This window comes from Calliphora vicina, chromosome 3 (genome assembly GCF_958450345.1).
Source record: "Calliphora vicina chromosome 3, idCalVici1.1, whole genome shotgun sequence".
In the NCBI taxonomy this organism is placed as follows: domain Eukaryota; kingdom Metazoa; phylum Arthropoda; class Insecta; order Diptera; family Calliphoridae; genus Calliphora; species Calliphora vicina.
The window spans coordinates 128,475,735-128,492,979 of NC_088782.1; the positions used below are offsets into that span (position 1 = coordinate 128,475,735).

General features: G+C 28.8%; 3 protein-coding genes and 1 long non-coding RNA gene across 4 annotated transcripts in view; 1 reads left to right on the plus strand and 3 right to left on the minus strand.

Moving 5' to 3' along the window:
- The window catches only part of LOC135953282 (uncharacterized), a 58,061-nt gene that overhangs the window by 31,429 nt on the left and 9,387 nt on the right, over positions 1-17,245 (plus strand). The gene's annotated exons all lie outside the window — the stretch shown is intronic.
- LOC135953828 (spermatogenesis associated 6-like protein) lies at positions 460-1,534 on the minus strand. The gene is made up of 4 exons (XM_065503841.1): positions 1,487-1,534; positions 1,081-1,422; positions 665-1,002; positions 460-598 (listed from the first exon to the last, which is right to left on the minus strand). Exons 1-4 carry the CDS (start codon positions 1,532-1,534, stop codon positions 460-462), a joined length of 867 nt encoding a protein of 288 aa, XP_065359913.1.
- Positions 1,767-2,796, minus strand: Gem2 (Gemin 2). The gene is made up of 2 exons (XM_065503491.1): positions 2,517-2,796; positions 1,767-2,456 (listed from the first exon to the last, which is right to left on the minus strand). Exons 1-2 carry the CDS (start codon positions 2,733-2,735, stop codon positions 1,848-1,850), a joined length of 828 nt encoding a protein of 275 aa, XP_065359563.1. The 5' UTR covers positions 2,736-2,796; the 3' UTR covers positions 1,767-1,847.
- Positions 9,713-16,844, minus strand: LOC135954683 (serine-rich adhesin for platelets). Its single transcript, XM_065504897.1, has 3 exons — positions 16,742-16,844; positions 12,498-12,788; positions 9,713-11,056 (listed from the first exon to the last, which is right to left on the minus strand). The coding sequence occupies exons 1-3, from the start codon at positions 16,745-16,747 to the stop codon at positions 9,887-9,889; spliced, it is 1,467 nt and encodes a 488-aa protein (XP_065360969.1). The 5' UTR covers positions 16,748-16,844; the 3' UTR covers positions 9,713-9,886.

Below are 17,245 nucleotides of genomic sequence, written 5' to 3' on the forward strand. Positions count from 1 at the left end.
TCGAATCAAATTTATATATAAAATATGAACCAGTGAACTCATCTATTTCTGTTGCGTAGAACCAGCTGTCATGGAAAATTTCCAGAACAGTTGTTGCTAAGGGTGACATGGAGTAATGTATGATATGGATTAATAACTTAGAAAATAAAAAAAATAGCAGAATCTTAATATGAAAAGGTGTTTGTTAATCTGTTTAAAATATTAAATAAATAAAATGTTATGAATTTTGGCCATCACTTTAAAAATTGTTGAAATGATGTTACGTTGTTTTGTAATTTAGGTGACAATATTAATAATCATTAAAATTCGTAATACATACATTTAACAAAATATATACAGCCCAATTATCCAATTATTTTTCCTATTCAAATTCAATGGGAAAAAACTCACTGGGAATTGTTTATTCATAATTGGGCTGATAGAAATCTTAAACCGATCATCTTCTTCTAGTAATTTCATTTATTGTAAAAAAACCTCTTTGTACAAACGACATAATTCACAAAATTTTGCATGATTATGATCCTCAAATGTTTCCGGATGCACATCATGCTCTAAATCACATATGCCCACAGATGTATGGGTATTATTGGAAGAACAACTGCAAAAAAAACTTAATTTATTTAAACATTTTCCAAAAACCTACTTTTTAAAATATTCTACTAACCTTGAAGCTATAGAAACACGACGTCCCGTGGATTTTGTATAAACAGATTCATTTGAAGGTTTTATTGTTGCCTCTTTAATGGCTCTAGTATGACAAACTGTTCTCTGTTTACGTATCCTGGGCTGGTTATTTAACAAATCTTCCGATCTATTAGTTTGCACAGTACAAGGTCTTTGATATAGTATGGGTTTTATGTCTTTCGTTAATTTGGCATTTGTTGGGGGTTTCCTTAAAAACTTGTTGCAGTTTCTTAAATCTTCGGAATTATTGCTTAAATTTAAAATTTTATCCTTGATATAAAATTGTGTGGTTATTTCCACTTTAGGCGCTATAATGCCCTAAAAATTAAAAAGAAATTTAAGTTTAATTTTTATTTTTAAATGCAAAGTACATAGTTTAAAATGAATTTCATTTACCGGAAATGCTGGTGTAGTTTTCATTAACATTTGTCTGGTATTTGTGTGAGGGCATTGTAGTTTCGGTTCTATGTACTGTATTAAATCCATTAACACGCCTTGATAGTAAGCCAGCCTTCTGCCATTTTGCCACAAAGTTATTTCCAAAGATTCTTTAGACAAATTATGTATAAGATTGGCTATAGATTGGGCATTTTTGAAATAACCCTCCATTTTGAAATGATCATGACACAATAAGGGAAAATAGGATTCCATAGCACCAGTGCGGAAAAAATAACCCAAAGCCTTGATAGTGACCTCCAAATAGCCATGACTGCAAAGCCAAACGCCGGGACAAGTAACCTTTCAACAGAAATTATTTTCCCAGCAATTTATTTAAGCAAATATTTGAAAATTTACTACTCACCGCTTCTAGTTTTAAATTAATTTTGACATGGAACCGTTGGGTATCCATTTTTTTAATATTGTTTCCCAACTTTAATTTTTCTAAATGAGGGGGCAATTTGGGGGTCTGTATTGACAAACAAATTTTCAATGTATTGGGCTTTAAACTTAACGTTGTCATGTTAACTTTTATTGCTAAGGCAACAGACCCCCCACTAAAAGCCATTTACTTTTTTCTGCCCCTTCCAAAAAAAAAACCTGTTGCTAAATTAATAAAGCCCCAGTACTAAGAAAACCAATAATTATTATAATTTCAACAGTGTTGTTACTATTTATTAACTTATTTCCTTACAAAATAACATGTATGTACGTACTACAATATCTTAAACATATTCTAGTAAATCTAGCTGATCAAATATTTTACCAATAAGATATATAAATAAATTATAAGGTATGGCCTTTTCATATTCATGAGACTTGAGACTACTTCTCAACTGCATACAAGATCTAGCTATGTCCCTTAAAGTACTATGAACATTGGGCTCCAAGGGCAAATGAAGGCAAGCCAAGACACCATACAGCCAATCGCCCAGCCACTGGTCACTACAAGCTAAATCTAAAACCGTTACAGAAGAGGCGGCCGCTGAGGTGGATGAAGAGGCAGCTGCTATGGGCAAACCTTCAGCGTCCGTGTCATCATTTCCTTCTCCCTTTAGCCAATCACTAAGCATTACCAGTAATTGCTCCAAAGTACGTTGATTAAAACGTAATATTACGCTTAAAAGAGGCTGATGTTGTTGACAGAACTTCAGCCAGGCCAATTCATCCGTTATCATGGGTGGCTCCAAAGAGTTGTCATAATTGTGTTGCACCAAGTGCTGGCGCAACATCATTATCTTGGAGCGAGTTCTTATAAAATTGCCAGATTGTATATTCTTCCATTCAATGGTTGGCAATAGATTGCCATCGGGTAAAACATCAACACAGCTTAACTAAAATACAACATATTATTGTTCTTAGTTTAAAATTTAAACAGTTTTTTAATTTATTACCTCTTGTCCTTCCAAATTAAGCGAATTTGTTTTAGAGCCGCTTTTCTCCAATTTTGTGGGCCTCTTGACAACAACAGCCGGGCAATGTTTACGTTCGTACAGCATGTGCATTAAATACTCTTCACCACTTTGTGGCTGCTTAGTGGGATCAAAATCATTGCCTGGTGGTGTTATTTCCAAAGCTTGCTGCTGAAACGTTTCAGTATCTTCCACTTCCATTGTTTATAAACAATTTGCGAAATAAATTCGTAGGAAACCGGCCAAACAACAAACAAATGTCAAATTTGGTTGTCAAGTAATCAAAGGAAGTTAAAAAACAATAACATTAAATGGTAATAAAGAGAATATAGGGAAAAGGTGAATTATGAGAAAAACAAGCCAGAATTGTATACGTATATGTTATTTTCACCTTAATAAAAAAACAGTATTTTTGTAGAAAAAAAATTATATATTACAGAAACCATTTTTATGTATCCCAGATTTTATTTTATTGAGTAATTTTTTTAAAAGTCGGTTATTTTTTTTTTTCGAAAATTAGTAATTTTCTCGTAATTTTTAAGCTGTTATATATTTCATTAGAATTGAATTTGAAATATCTTTCATTTGATTGCTATTTACAGAACTCAGAATTGATGATATAAAAATTGCAAAAAGAAATGATCAAAATAAATATTGAATACTATGAAACAAAGTAAATTAATAAAGTAGCGACAGTACTACAACAAATACAACATTTACAAAAACCACAAGCAATTTTGTTTTTGGTTTAAGGTCTGAGCTGTCAAAGTTGCCTGTTGTTGTTTTTGCTTTTGGGCTTGTATTTTTCGCAACAACAACTACAAGTGAATTGACAGTTCAGACCAAAGTCAAAAAAAATAGTCAGCTGTTCTACTGAGTCTACTTTATTAATTTACTTTGCTATGAAATATAAGCACATTCATATTAGCCTATTGACTTCTTTTATTTATTTCCCAATATTTAACGATACAAGGTGAATTTTGTTACATTTGCTTGTTAACTCTACAGGTTTTGTTATTGTTTGCATTGACAGTGTTGCAAAATGTTGCATAGAATTTCATATCAATCAGCATTTATATATGTTATGCATATTAAAGCTACCACAAACACAACACTGCATAACGACAAAGCGATGAATCGCAGTTTGAAATTTTATTTTACTTTACCTTTCTTTCCAAATCTTTTCGAAATATCTAATTAAAAAACGTGTGCATTTTAAATATTCAAATATTTTATCTTTATTTTTTCTGGGTTTTTATGCAAATATTTTTTGTTCTTTTTGTTTTGTTTACATAATTATTTGTTACTATTAGTTTTAAATTAACAATAATAATATATTTCTTCAAGTCAGTAATTTATTTTGTTCATCTATAAATATTTAAACATATACACAATTGCATGTGAATATGTTGGAATATTTCTGTTGTTGAATATTTTAGCAAATTCGTAATTAAATTAACTAAGCTAATTAATAAAATGAAATACAATTTACTTAATTATACAAATACATACATCTATTGATTACCATTTTTTCGTAACTATATAATAATAATAATTATTGAAATTAAATCATAATAATAAATACAAAACCTAACAACATCATCGTTATTCCCATTATTATTTTATTAAAAATTACATTGATTTTTTAAGCATTTTTTTTCTTTTTAATTTACTAAAACTACTCAATTAATGTTATTTTTTTTGTAGTTAAAGAATACTTAATTATTGCAATCACAACGAAAAGTATAAAAAATTAGATAGAAAAAAATATAATCGATTGAGACCGATTAAGGATTAGACTTTACATCATAATAGTTTGCCGAAAAATGGACACATTAAATATTTAAAAAGTGTGAAAAAATAAGTGTTTCTGATTCTGATGTTATGATCAAAATAGTTATCGAAATGACTTTAAATCCCGTTAAGTTAAATTATTGAAATAATGTAAAAAATTTCTCGGCAAACAATGGTATAGAGTTTATTAGAAAATATACAAAAATTAGCTAATATTTTTATATTTCTGTTAAAAAAATATATTTATAATAAATTTAATATAATCAAGATATGGATACCACATTAATTCAAAGTAGAAAAACATTTTTTTTTATTAAATAATTTTCAAAAGTTTATAATTTATTTATTTTTTCCTTGTGTATAGAAAAGTTTGGTTATTTTAATTTTTTTTAAAAAGTTACATAAATATTTTGGTAATGGCTGTAAGTCTTACTTATGCTAGTTTTTATTTTATTTTTTTTAATTAATTTTATTTTAATTTTTTAGTAAAATGTCAGCAATTTTTTTAATTGTTAGGTTTTATTTAATTGTTTTTTTTTATTATTATTAGTTTATTAGCAATAAAAGTCTAGTTTTAGAGTTTTTTTTTGTAGGCATTTTCAAAAAACAAATTCAATTCGAAGCTTAAGAATTAGTATTGAGATTGTTAATTATACAGGCACTTTAGTAGATAAAATATAATGAAAATGAAAATATGCAGGAAAATGGAAAAGTATTCAATTATTATTTAATAAAATGATATGACAAGAATTTGGCTAAGCTGTTCCCTTTAATGTATGGGTCTAGTTTTAGATAACATGTTGAGAATTTTCTATATAAACATTACAATTTTGTATTAAAAAAAATAGAATAATTCGGAGCACAACCACTAATGTTATTTTTAAAATTTTTCTTTAAAAAGCAATTTTTTTAACAATTAGCTGTTTATTGGCATCCCTACTAGGGAAGTTGTTTTGATTGTTTATTCTCTCATTTTTTAATTTACATGTTCTCACCAATCCTGTCTTATGTTCAGTAAAAAACATTTGTTTTGTAAACAAAGAAAATCTGGTTTGATTAACCACTCCCGCGTCACAAAGTATACAGAGGCGACACGGCAAAAAAAATATATTTGTCTCTTTCGTTCGAAACAATTTCAACTGGTTTGGTTTTGTGCTTATTTATATAGTTGTTTGTTTTAACGCACTGTCTGTATTAAACCGCAAATTTGTTTTCTCTTTCTATCGAAACAATTTCAAAAAAAGCTGATTTTAGTGTTTTTGAACTGTCAAATTTGACGCCTCTGTATACTTTGTGCCCGCGTCATTGTAATTATTTTTCATGTCAAGTTAGGCCCGTTTTAGTTTTTTTGCCATCGACAATTTGATCCTCACTCTCGCGCGTGTGTAACCCTGGTACTGGTGGAGTAAAAAACTCATATCGTCAATTGATTTAAGCGTTCCATCTTCCTATATGAAAATATAGGGCAACTAGGGACCGAGTGGGATACCCTAGATTTTTGGTTACCTTCCTTGCCATTGATTTGATAATTCAAAAAAAGAACAAGTGATTTAAAAAAGGATTGCTAGAAAAAAAAAACAAAAATAATCTGATTTTTTATCCAAGTTGGATCTGGCAGATTTAACAAAAAGGTAAATAAGAAAACAACATTTGTTTACTTTTTTTTAATAAACATTTCAAAGTTATTGTTTTATACTTTCGTATGAAAAAAAGTTATAAATGTAAAAAGTCTTGTATAACTTTTATCTTTACACAGAAAAAAGAAATTCATAATTGGAATGAATTTTGTAATATATATTATTAATCGAACTTGACTTTTTTTCCCAAACTTATTTCATTCAAAATAAGAACATGTTCATAAATATTATAAAATTTTACATGACGGAAATTTTTGCTTTTTTTACTTAATTTTTTTAATAAATTGCATTATAATTGTATTATATAATGAATTAGTGCAAGAATATTTGCATAATATCCATATATTGGCCAATATTTTAAGATAAAATGGAGAATATCTGAAACTTAAAAATTATCATTAAACATAATAAAACATTCATAAATATAAAAGCATTTCATCCTCTTAAATCAATTTAATCATTTTCGCGCTTTTTATATCATTTTGTAGCTGAAAATCATAAAAAAACTAAAAATTTTCCATGAAAAATTTCAAACATTTTTGAACATAAAAATAAAAATGAAATTGAAATTATATTTTTCAAGCCTTCTAGATTTTATTTCAAAACATAAAATATTAAAAAAATCATACTATTTAAGAAATTATTTATAAATGTTATGAATTGAAATCAATGAATTCGAATCATAATATTTATGTTGAAACTTTTTTCTGTGTAAGTAATATTTATCATATAATGATTTCATATGAAATCTTTTGAAATAATTTTGTATTATTACAAATTTGTATAAGAAATACGGGCGTAGAAAAGGGGGGATTAAAACCATTGCAAACAGGAGAAAAATTCTTACAAAATACATTTAAGTAAATATATATTTAAGAAACTCATTTCATTTCATATGTCGTTGAAAAGGTCTTCGCCTTTCATATGATATCCATATTGTCTATGTTAACGACTAATAAAAACAAGTAAGAAAGCTATATTCGGCTGTGCCGAATCTTATATACCCTTCACCAAATAATACTTTAAAATAAATTTTTTAAAAATTAATTTTTTTTTTAAAACTATTCTAATTTTTTTTTTGAAATTATTTTTTAATTTTTTTCAAAATTTTTTTTTAATTTTTTCTAATTTTTTTTTTAAATTGTTTTCAATTTTTAAAATTTTTTTTTTTGGAAAAAAAATTCTGTTTAAAAAATATTTTTCCCGATATTGACCCATTGTAGGTCCAACCTTATATGTACATCCTTGCAATGCAATTTGAAATATCTATCCTTGTCTATATTAATGACTTAGTAATCGAGGTTGTCCCTGTATATATCAGCCATTTGTGGGCCGATTTTCTCGATTTTAAATAGCAACCGAACCGGGACTATAGCGGTTATACTGATGTATTAATCATGTATTTAACTTAATTGGGGGCGCCGAAAATGGGAAATGGCTATATCATATTCGCTATCTATAACGATCCAGAATTTACATATGTGCACAATTATTAATAAAGGGTATAATAAATTTCCTACAAAAACCTATTGAATTGCATCTTTCCTGGAATATTTTATAACAATTGTTTTCTTGCCTTCTTGAATACCTCCCCAAGCTATGCCTTTGACAACAAACTACTCAAATCTTTTGAACAACACAGTTATAATTTCATCATTGCTCCAGGAAGAATGATTTATTATATAATAATTGTTTTAATTTATATAAACTGCAAATGATAGCGACAAGTATGTACATATGTATGTATGTAAGTAGCAGACGTCAGTTATATTACAATTCAAAGGATAAACATTTCATGGATATTCTTCATATTAGTCAAAAAAAAAATATGTATGTACAAACATTTTCAGTTTCTTATAAAGCTTACTTATAGTTTTTGTAACAATTGGCAATTATTTAGATGTCAACTAGGACTGTTGGTTGTTGTTTCCATATCTTACAAGATTTATTAATTAAATAATCAGATGTTTTAGTCAGTCTTGTCAAGCTGCAATGTAGAGAGAGAACAAGGGAAATGAGATGAGATGGTAACAATGACCTTGAACATATTGCCAGAGTTTTTGAGTTTTTTTCATGTAAGGAAACAAGTCTATAGAGATTTGATTTGTTAATGTAAATTCATAATTAAAATCTACATATTTATTGAAAATAGTTTAACAAATATTTTCTTAGCAGAAAGAGAAAGTTTAATAATAATGACAAGAAATATAAATAAAAAGGATTATTTTCTACTATTTGTATACCTATAATGAATATGTATTATATTCTAGATATTTGTGTAGATGAAAGTTGCTGACAATGAGCGAAAAACCAAGACTATCTCAATTATTGGAAATATTAACGGATATATCTTAAGTTCTGTACATAGACCAGGCGTGGATCCAGGTCAATTATTTCTTCTACATTTTTAAGTTTGTCATTCCGTTTGTAATTTCCACAATATAATTTTCCGGCCACATAAAGTATATATGTTCTGTATCCTTATAGATAGCGGATTCGATTAAGCCATGTCCGTCAATTCATTTTTCTGAAGACCCCAGATATCTTCGGGATCCAAATCTTCAATAATTCTGTCAGCAAAAAATAAAAAAAAAATTAAAATTTAAAGAAAAAAAATTTTAAATTTAAAAAATTTAAAAACAAATTGAAAAAAAATTTACAAAAAATTAAAAAAACTATTTTAGAAAAAACATAAATATTGTTTACCTAAAAATATTTAAAATTTGTATTTTGAAGTATAATTTGGTGAAGGGTATATAAGATTCGGCACAGCCGAATATAGCTCATACTTGTTCTTTTTTCCTTTTTTATATGAAAACTTTTCGGTTTTTCACTGTAAATGATTTCGCAGACCATTTATTTTATTATTTTAATTAGGCAACTCAACTATATTGCCATATCACAAAACAAAAGATTTGCCAACTGCATGGCCAGACTTTATTGTAGCACAGCTCTGTTTTAAATACCTAAATAAGTTGTTATCTTTTAACTAGACCACCACAAAATTTAACTCAGACAATTGTTGTTGTTGTTATTGCTGCTTTATTAGCAATTTACCATGTTTAAATAAGAAACTTAAAATATTTACTACTAAATACTACATTTTACATCAACAAAATAAAGCAAGAAAGGGAAAGGAAAACTACGATTATAAAAGAAGAAAATATACACTAAGAGAATTTTGAGCATTTTAGTTGAAAAAGGGAAACCTTTTATTTATGTTTGTTTAGTTTAAATGTAAAAAAGCTAATAAATGTTTAAGAAAAAATAAATAATAAAAATCACTACTCAGTATTTAGTGTATAAACAGTTGCATTTTTGACAGTTACACTCAACACACCTTAAAAAATTTGACATATTGTCAAGTATGTTTTATAACAAATGCAACTGTTTTATAAATTTAAATTATAAAACATTATTTAATTAATATCAATTTATAAATTTTAGGCATTTAGAGTTTAAGTTTTCTTTCATTATTTGAATATATTTTTATGTTGGCTTTTTTCTCTTAATTTTTTTGTTTTGTTTGGATATGTTAATTTTATATAATGTTAGCTAGATCTTTATAAAGTTATGAACTTTGTTAACACATTTATAATTCAGTTATTGGTTTAATTTAGAATTTTAGTTTGTTTTTTTAAATATATTTCTTTTAATTTCTTTACTTAGTTTTGGGATTGTATCACAATTAAACATTGCATTCTTTTGCAGCTTTTTCATTTTATCTTTTCATTATTGATTTGAAGGTTTTGTGCATATTTTTTGTTTTGTTGGTTACTAATTTCTATCCTTTAAACCCAATACTCTCCTGAACCCCGACAATGGCTTTGAGGCATTATTTCCCGTTAGTACACTTGTGGATGTTAGTGAATAAGCATTTTGATATGTGACGGGAAATTCTGTCGGGGCCAGGAGTAAACCTCACGTACGCACAAACTTGTAGACTATGAGAAATACCATAAATGAAATGGCCACTAAGATGACAGCAGTTATCACTTTGGCGCAGGTATTCAGACCGGATTCATTGGGATTGAGAGGACGCGAACTCATGCGCGTATTGGAACGTCTTCGTTTGGAAGCCAGGCCGCGTGCTAAAGCCGGAAACGCTAGAGATTGTGTGAAGGTTAATTTGTGTATGGACTCACTTAGCGAATAGGGACCCACCGAACCGCGTGCCGCTGCGCGCAGCAGTGCATATTCCAAATCCAACGCATCGAAGAGGGAGTAACGGGCAGTCATGGTCGAGGAGCGACGACGTTCGTGACGTGAATCACGTTCGCGATCTGATTGCGGCTGTAGCCAAGGATCGGAGACTCGCTGCTGCGCCCCCGCACCAGCGGCCGCTGCTAAGGCTGCTGCTGCAGCCGCAGAGGAGGAGGACTGGTGTGCGGTCACACCTCCGCCTAAGCTAACGGCGGCCACGGAGGTAAGCGACGACGTCGTCGACGACGAGGCAGAACAGAGACGCAAATTCATAGCCAGACCATTGTCATGGAACTCAGTCGCATCCTCGATCGAAGTTTGATCGGGCGATGTCTGGGCTCGCTCCAGAGCCGCCGAGTGTTTCATGCGCAAAGCAAACAATCTGGCATGATCGGGATGTAGAAGAGCACTGGATTTGCGGCGATAATTCGGTGCACCTATACTAATGCTGGCTCGTGCTCCCATCCTATGGCCTCTAAGGGATAAATTGGGTGATCCTTGTGTGGGGGTGGTGGCAGGTGAAACATTACTGGAACTAATGGCTCCACAATCGACAATTGTGGGCCCATTACCACTAATACTCATCAAAGCGGAGCCCGGTGGTGGTGGCAGAGCATTAGGCGATGGCGATGCCTGCACCGAGTCAATACCCGAATCTCCCGCATGCAAAGTATCACAGAACAGTGAATTGCGTCGGTCTCCTACCGTATTCAAAGTCAAATGATTGCCCGATGTGCTGTTGCTGCTATTGCCCGATGTGCTGGTAGTCAGTGTAGTCCCCACACTAGTGCTGGTACTGTTGCCACCACCACTGCTGCTGCTGGTGCTTGTCTCGGCTATGGCAGGGAAAATAAATGATTGGCCATCAGCCTCACCCCGGGGAGAATCCTGCAATCACAACAATAAACAGAAAAAGACACAATAGTCGCACATTAATACAAATAATTCCCAGGCGTTACTTTCAGAGGAAGAGAATAATTGAGTGAAAAAAGTGCATGATAAATGATTTGTGTAATTAAGTAAAATACATATTTATGCATAAAATCCATCCATACATACATACTATATGGAAGAAAAAGTTTAAACAATATAAATGCAAATGGTGTACAGTGGGGGGGGGGAAATACCAAAAATTATAGGGTAATAAATCTGTAAATTCTAAATGGATAATGTGATTTTAATAAAATTTCCCATGGCTATAGAAGAAGTTGAGATAAGTTTTGAAATTTTAATTAAAAGACCAAGGGTGAAGGAGTTTCCAGGATCCAAAGTGGGGGTTTGGTTAAAATCTTACTAGACATTTAGAAATTACTGATTTATTTTTTTTGTATTCCCCCACCGTGTCTAGGTGATTGGATAAGTGTAATTGTGTGTTCATATATGTATTTATAAGTGTATTAGAGTTTTATAAAAAAGGGAAGGAGTTAGGGGGTCTATGTGTGGCTTATAATACAGGAGGGGGGTTATACAAATTAAACATATTTTAAATTTACATTTTTATTAATTAAAAACCTTGAATACTTATTAAATATACTATATATTCACTTTTCTAATACGTTTAGTACTTAGCAATGGGAGTTAAGAAAGACAAAAAGGGGGGTTTTATATTTACGAGTATTAAAAAAAAGTTAAAAAGTAATTAATTTAAAAAAAGGAGAAAACATGCAAGTTCTTTTAAAGCTTAATAAGTTACAAGAAAAATTACTAGAAAAAGGTAAAGTAAGTAAAATAAATTGGAAAATATTCTTTGTTTTTTATTTAAAAAAAAAAATTGTTGTTTGAGTTTTGAGTAAAAACGCCTACCCTTTGACCTTCGGGACCGCTGTTACGACGCAATTGTATAAAGCCTTCCTGTCTTAAAAGCGGCTTTAACAATAAGTTAACAATATACATAAATATATTTTGTACACATTTTTTGTTTATTTATTTTTTGTTTCATATTGTGTTTACATTTTTACAAAAAAGGATTCCATTGAAAGCGGTGTCATATTTATTCAGTTAAAAAATGTTAACGGTTTTTTTTTTTGTTTTGTTTTGGTTTTTTTAGGCGAACATAGAGACGAAGACAACAGAAAAGAGCAACAAACATATTTATAACGAAATTAATTATATAAATTAAATACATAAATAAAATATTGTTGTATGTTCAATGTTTTCAACAGAGTAAAGAAAACTTATAAATGTATAAAATGCAAATTATTATACTTTTTTTGTTAATAATTTTTGATTTTTTTTTTTTTTGAATTTTTTGTTGTAAAGAATAGTGGGTGTATGTGTTTGTTTTCTGTGTTTAAACAGTGATGCTTTTGTTGCTGTTTGCAAAACTTACCTGACTGGGCCACACTTGCAGCAGAGGCAGCGAACATGTAGGTTTATTGTTTAAGTTACCACCGCCCACTATAGCTGCTTTGACCTTTGCCACGCCACCACCTTCGCTGTCGGCCTCATGGCTGGGTGCTGTTTGGGCCAGACTGGTGTAGTGCAGATGATTAAAACGTTGAGCATCATTTGTGGCCTTTGCACGTGTAGGACTTTCGTATCCGGTAGAATCTTCGGATGATGTTGTCTTTGGCGAACGCCAAAATCGTTTTAGACGCAATTCGCGTCTTTTTTCTTGTTTCTAAAAAGCAAGGAATGTAATTTAATCTTTGAGATTTTAAAAATTTCATATAACTATGTAAATTGATTTGTTATTCTAAAAATATTCCAAATATTTTGGGGTTATCTAACTGACATACGTACATAAATATGTTGAGTATAATATTCTAAAGGAAATCTAAGGACAACTGTCTACAAGTCACAAGTTTTGTCGACTATTTTGGTGACTTTTTGGCTACATTGTTAACAAAGCGTCTACATTTTAATACTTCTCTTTGATGAGAAAAAAAAGAAAAACTTTTTTGTTTTTTAGTTTTTTTAATTATCAGAAAAGTACCAAAAGTGTAGACTAGAATTTCTAAAATGTACTAGTGAGTATCTGTTTTCAATGTCTACATATGGTCCCAAAAGAAGTACCCAGCCAATAGTAGTAGACTTCCAATGAGACTCACATGTTAAATGTTTATAGTAAATTGCATTGTATAATAAGTCACTAGTACTGGTGACTGTGTCAATAGTAAGTCAGTACAGTTTCACTATTGACATTTCCTTCGGGGATATAAGCCATATTTGAACCCATGGGCTTGCTTTTGAATTATTATGATAATGAAATAAGTATGAAGCTATATATAGGAACACTACGTGTTTGTATTTGTTTAAGAAAAATTCTGTTATGAAAAAGAAAATAAAAAACCTAAATTTTATTTAATAAGAAAAGAAAAAAATAAATTTTTCTTAATTACTTCTACTGTCAATAAAATGACACAAAAGAACTGAATTCAAATTTATATTATTCGTGTTTACTTCCCATATTGTCAAACTGAATTTGTCAAAAGTGGGTTTTCAGACAATTTATTTCATAACCTCACTTTTGGCCTCGCTGTTGATTAAATTACGAATGAGGTGTAAAATGTCAGATAAAAGTTATAATTAATATTAATCATACGCCATGTAGTTTGAATATAAATTCTTAAATTTAAACAAACGTTTTCAAATCAAATTTTTTATGGAAATTTAGCTTTAAAACATTGTTCACATTTAATTCTTTTTATGAATATGGGGGAAAATGTTTAATAAAATCTCCAAAGGCGAACAATATTAAAAATTGAAGCAAATTAGATTAAAATATTTTCTATATTAAAATAAATATTTTTATTTTCTATACAAAATACCTTATTATGGCAGCTAGTTTTACCTTTAATCTCCTATATGCTAATCTTTGTTATTAAGAAAAAAAATAACAAACAAAATATCTGTATTATAATATTCCATTGTACAACTTTGACATGACATAAGAAGAAGTTTGTTTCACTTTGAAGTTTCTTCATTTTACTTCAGGCCATTTTAAGATGTTGTTATTGTTATTGTTGTATTTCATAAATTTATTATTTTTTTTTGTAAGCTACTACTGTACAATAGCAGCAACATCTTTTGTATATGACGTCTTTGCTTCGTAAGGTTATAAATCTATAATTTCCCTTGAATTTAAATTTCTACATACATATTTATATTTCTTTAGATTTTTTTGTGCTTTGTTTATGGTATGGCAACAATTTTTTGGTGTACTTGGCCAATTGTTGCCAAATTGTTTAATCATGAAAGTTTAAATATTGAAATTTGCAAGATGATGTTTAATTTTTCTATTTAGAAAATGGTTTTAGGCAATTTGTTGTTATAGAAGAAATATTGTATTATTAAGATTATTTACAAAGAAAGTTGTTTAAGAATTTGTGGAAAATTAATAAAAATTCTAAATATTTTTTAAATTAATGGGATATTTAATAAAGTTTTTTAATTTGTTTACAATATAAAAGAAAAACTTTCAAACATAACCTTAACATTTAAAACATTTTTGCTCTTATATACCAACTTTTTAGATGAAAAAATAGTTGCAAAAATATCTAAAAATAGATCTCTTATTTTAAACTTGTTAAAGGACAATTTTACTTCAATTTTAAACTCAAGAACTAATATTTTTCCATACATCATCAATAACAATGCTAACCGATTTATTTTATTGTTCCCTTTTTTCTTGTTATTGTTTTTCTGCTCCTCTTCTTCTTCGTTTGCCCATAAAGTACTTTACTCTATTTTACAGTACTTTCACTCTCCTGACACAAATTGAAAACAATTGTTTTTATGTGAAGCAAAAAAAAAAAAAGAAAAACAAGAAAAGTTTTGTTTTTCTATTTGTTTTTGTTGATTCAGTTCTCTGTTTGCCATGCATGGATGTATTGTATGTGTGTGAGGGTGTATGTTTGCAATTCAATGCAACAGCTGGCAACACTATGTTTAATGGGGCTGCCAATGCATTGCATGTTGTTTGCCATCAATAATAGATTTTCAACGGAGGTTACTAAAAAAAAATAAAAAAAACTAGCAAAATAAAATGAAAAATAAACTCTAGTGATTTTGCAAAACAATGGTGGTGGTTATTTTGAGGTAAAATAATTTCCAGTGTTTTGTCTACACACACCTACACATACATACATACATACAAACACACACTCATATAAAATAAATGGTTTTGCTAGCTAGAACTTTAAAAAAATTTGCGAAAGATTTTAAAAATAGCAGCAACATTTATTGTTATAAATCTGGGGGTTTGCTTGGTAATTTGATTGGAAAATAAATATTTTAATACCAATTACAATGTATTTAAAATACAAATTCAAACATATTTGTTGTCAAATTGAGGTATATTGCTATCATATAATAACATTTTCTTTTTTGTTAAAAATATTGTCCTTTTTCTGCACTTATTAGAATATTGTATTTTTGGTGCTTCTAGCATGTCAATTTGGCACCAAACGAATGGTATTTAAAAGACCTGCCTAATAATATAATAATACATTTTGGTAAATACTCAGTGACATTTCCATAAGAGGGCAGAAAAAGTGCAACATTTTTTTTAGCAGAAAAAGCAACGTAAGTAAAAATAAACAAAGAAAGTGCAACACTTTTCTCAAAAAAAGAAAAACTCTGAGTTATAGGGGGTCAAAATTTGATATTCTGGCCAAACAGGTGTTTTTTCTCATCCGTGTAACTACTACCTATTGTCCTTTTTTAAAAAAATTTTTTTTGCTCAAAGGAAAGCTTAGGTCTTTTCCTTTAATACCTATTTTGTCGCTTAGTGGGATATCTATCAAAATAAATGTTTTAAGACCTTTGCAACGACGTATAAAAGACCATATTATGTTGGACCTACAATGGGGCAAAATCGGAAAAAAATTTTTTAACCCGGATTTTTTTTTCACCAAAAGTTTTTTTTTCAAAATTAAAAAATAAAATTTTTTTTTCCAAAAAATTAAAAAACAGCATTGGAAAAAAATTAATTTTGTTTACCTAAAAATATTTAAAATTTTTATTTTGAAGTATAATTTGGTGAAAAAATTTAAAATTCAAAAAAAAAAATTTTAAAATTTAAAAAAAAAAAATAAATTTTAAAATAACAATTCGAAAAAAAAAAAAAATTTTCCAAAAAATTAAAAAAAAAACTAAAAAAATGAATTTTGTTTATCTAAAAATATTTAAAATTTTTATTTTGAAGTATAATTTGCTGAAGGGTATATATTTATATAAGATTCGGCACAGCCGAATATAGCTCTCTTACTTATTTTCTATACAATTTTATATTCATTATTTTAAAATTACATATTATGCTTTTCTGTAATTGTTTTTATTTGTTCCTTCATTCTCCAAATTTTCGTAAACAAATAGAGTAAGTGTTGCCACATTGTGTACCAAATGTTTCTGGTAAACATTGGTTATACATTTGATTTTTCTTGTAAATCTAAATATTCAGACATTGTGAAAATAAACTTCTTAATTAAGAAGGCTATTTTATGTAACACAACTGTAACATTCTTTTGCTGTGTATGTATTGATATAAATAGTAACAGTGGCTAAATTGTAAATTGTACTATATAAATACCTTCATATGTACATAGAAATGTAATTTGAATACATATTTACCTGCATATTTAAAAATCAAATCCTTTTTATTGTGGTTTTTCATCCCCAGTCTCTTATTACCCGCTTGGCGACTGACTATCAATTGGAAATGAGCGCATACAAATATTTAACTGTAATTATAGTAAAAAGAACGGAAATATGATGAGAAATAATGATGGTTAAATACATGAATATGTTTGGATAAAATAAACAGGAATTTTAATTATAATGTTAAATAATTGCAAAGTTTTTATATTTTTCATATGAAAAAAAGAAGTTTAATTGTTTGTATGTAGATAAAGTATATAGGATCAAATTAATGAAGGGAAAACTGCCAATATAATTTGAATTTCAGCTAAAGTAAAAAGTTTGTAATATTATTTGCAAAATGTTGGATAAATTTACAAAGTAAATTTTAATGTTACAAGGTCAATTGTGGTCAATAAAATCAGGGTATTAACTTAACTAAACTTAACTAAATGAAAAGTTAATAAAAATAAATTCCTTAAAATCTATTCTATAACC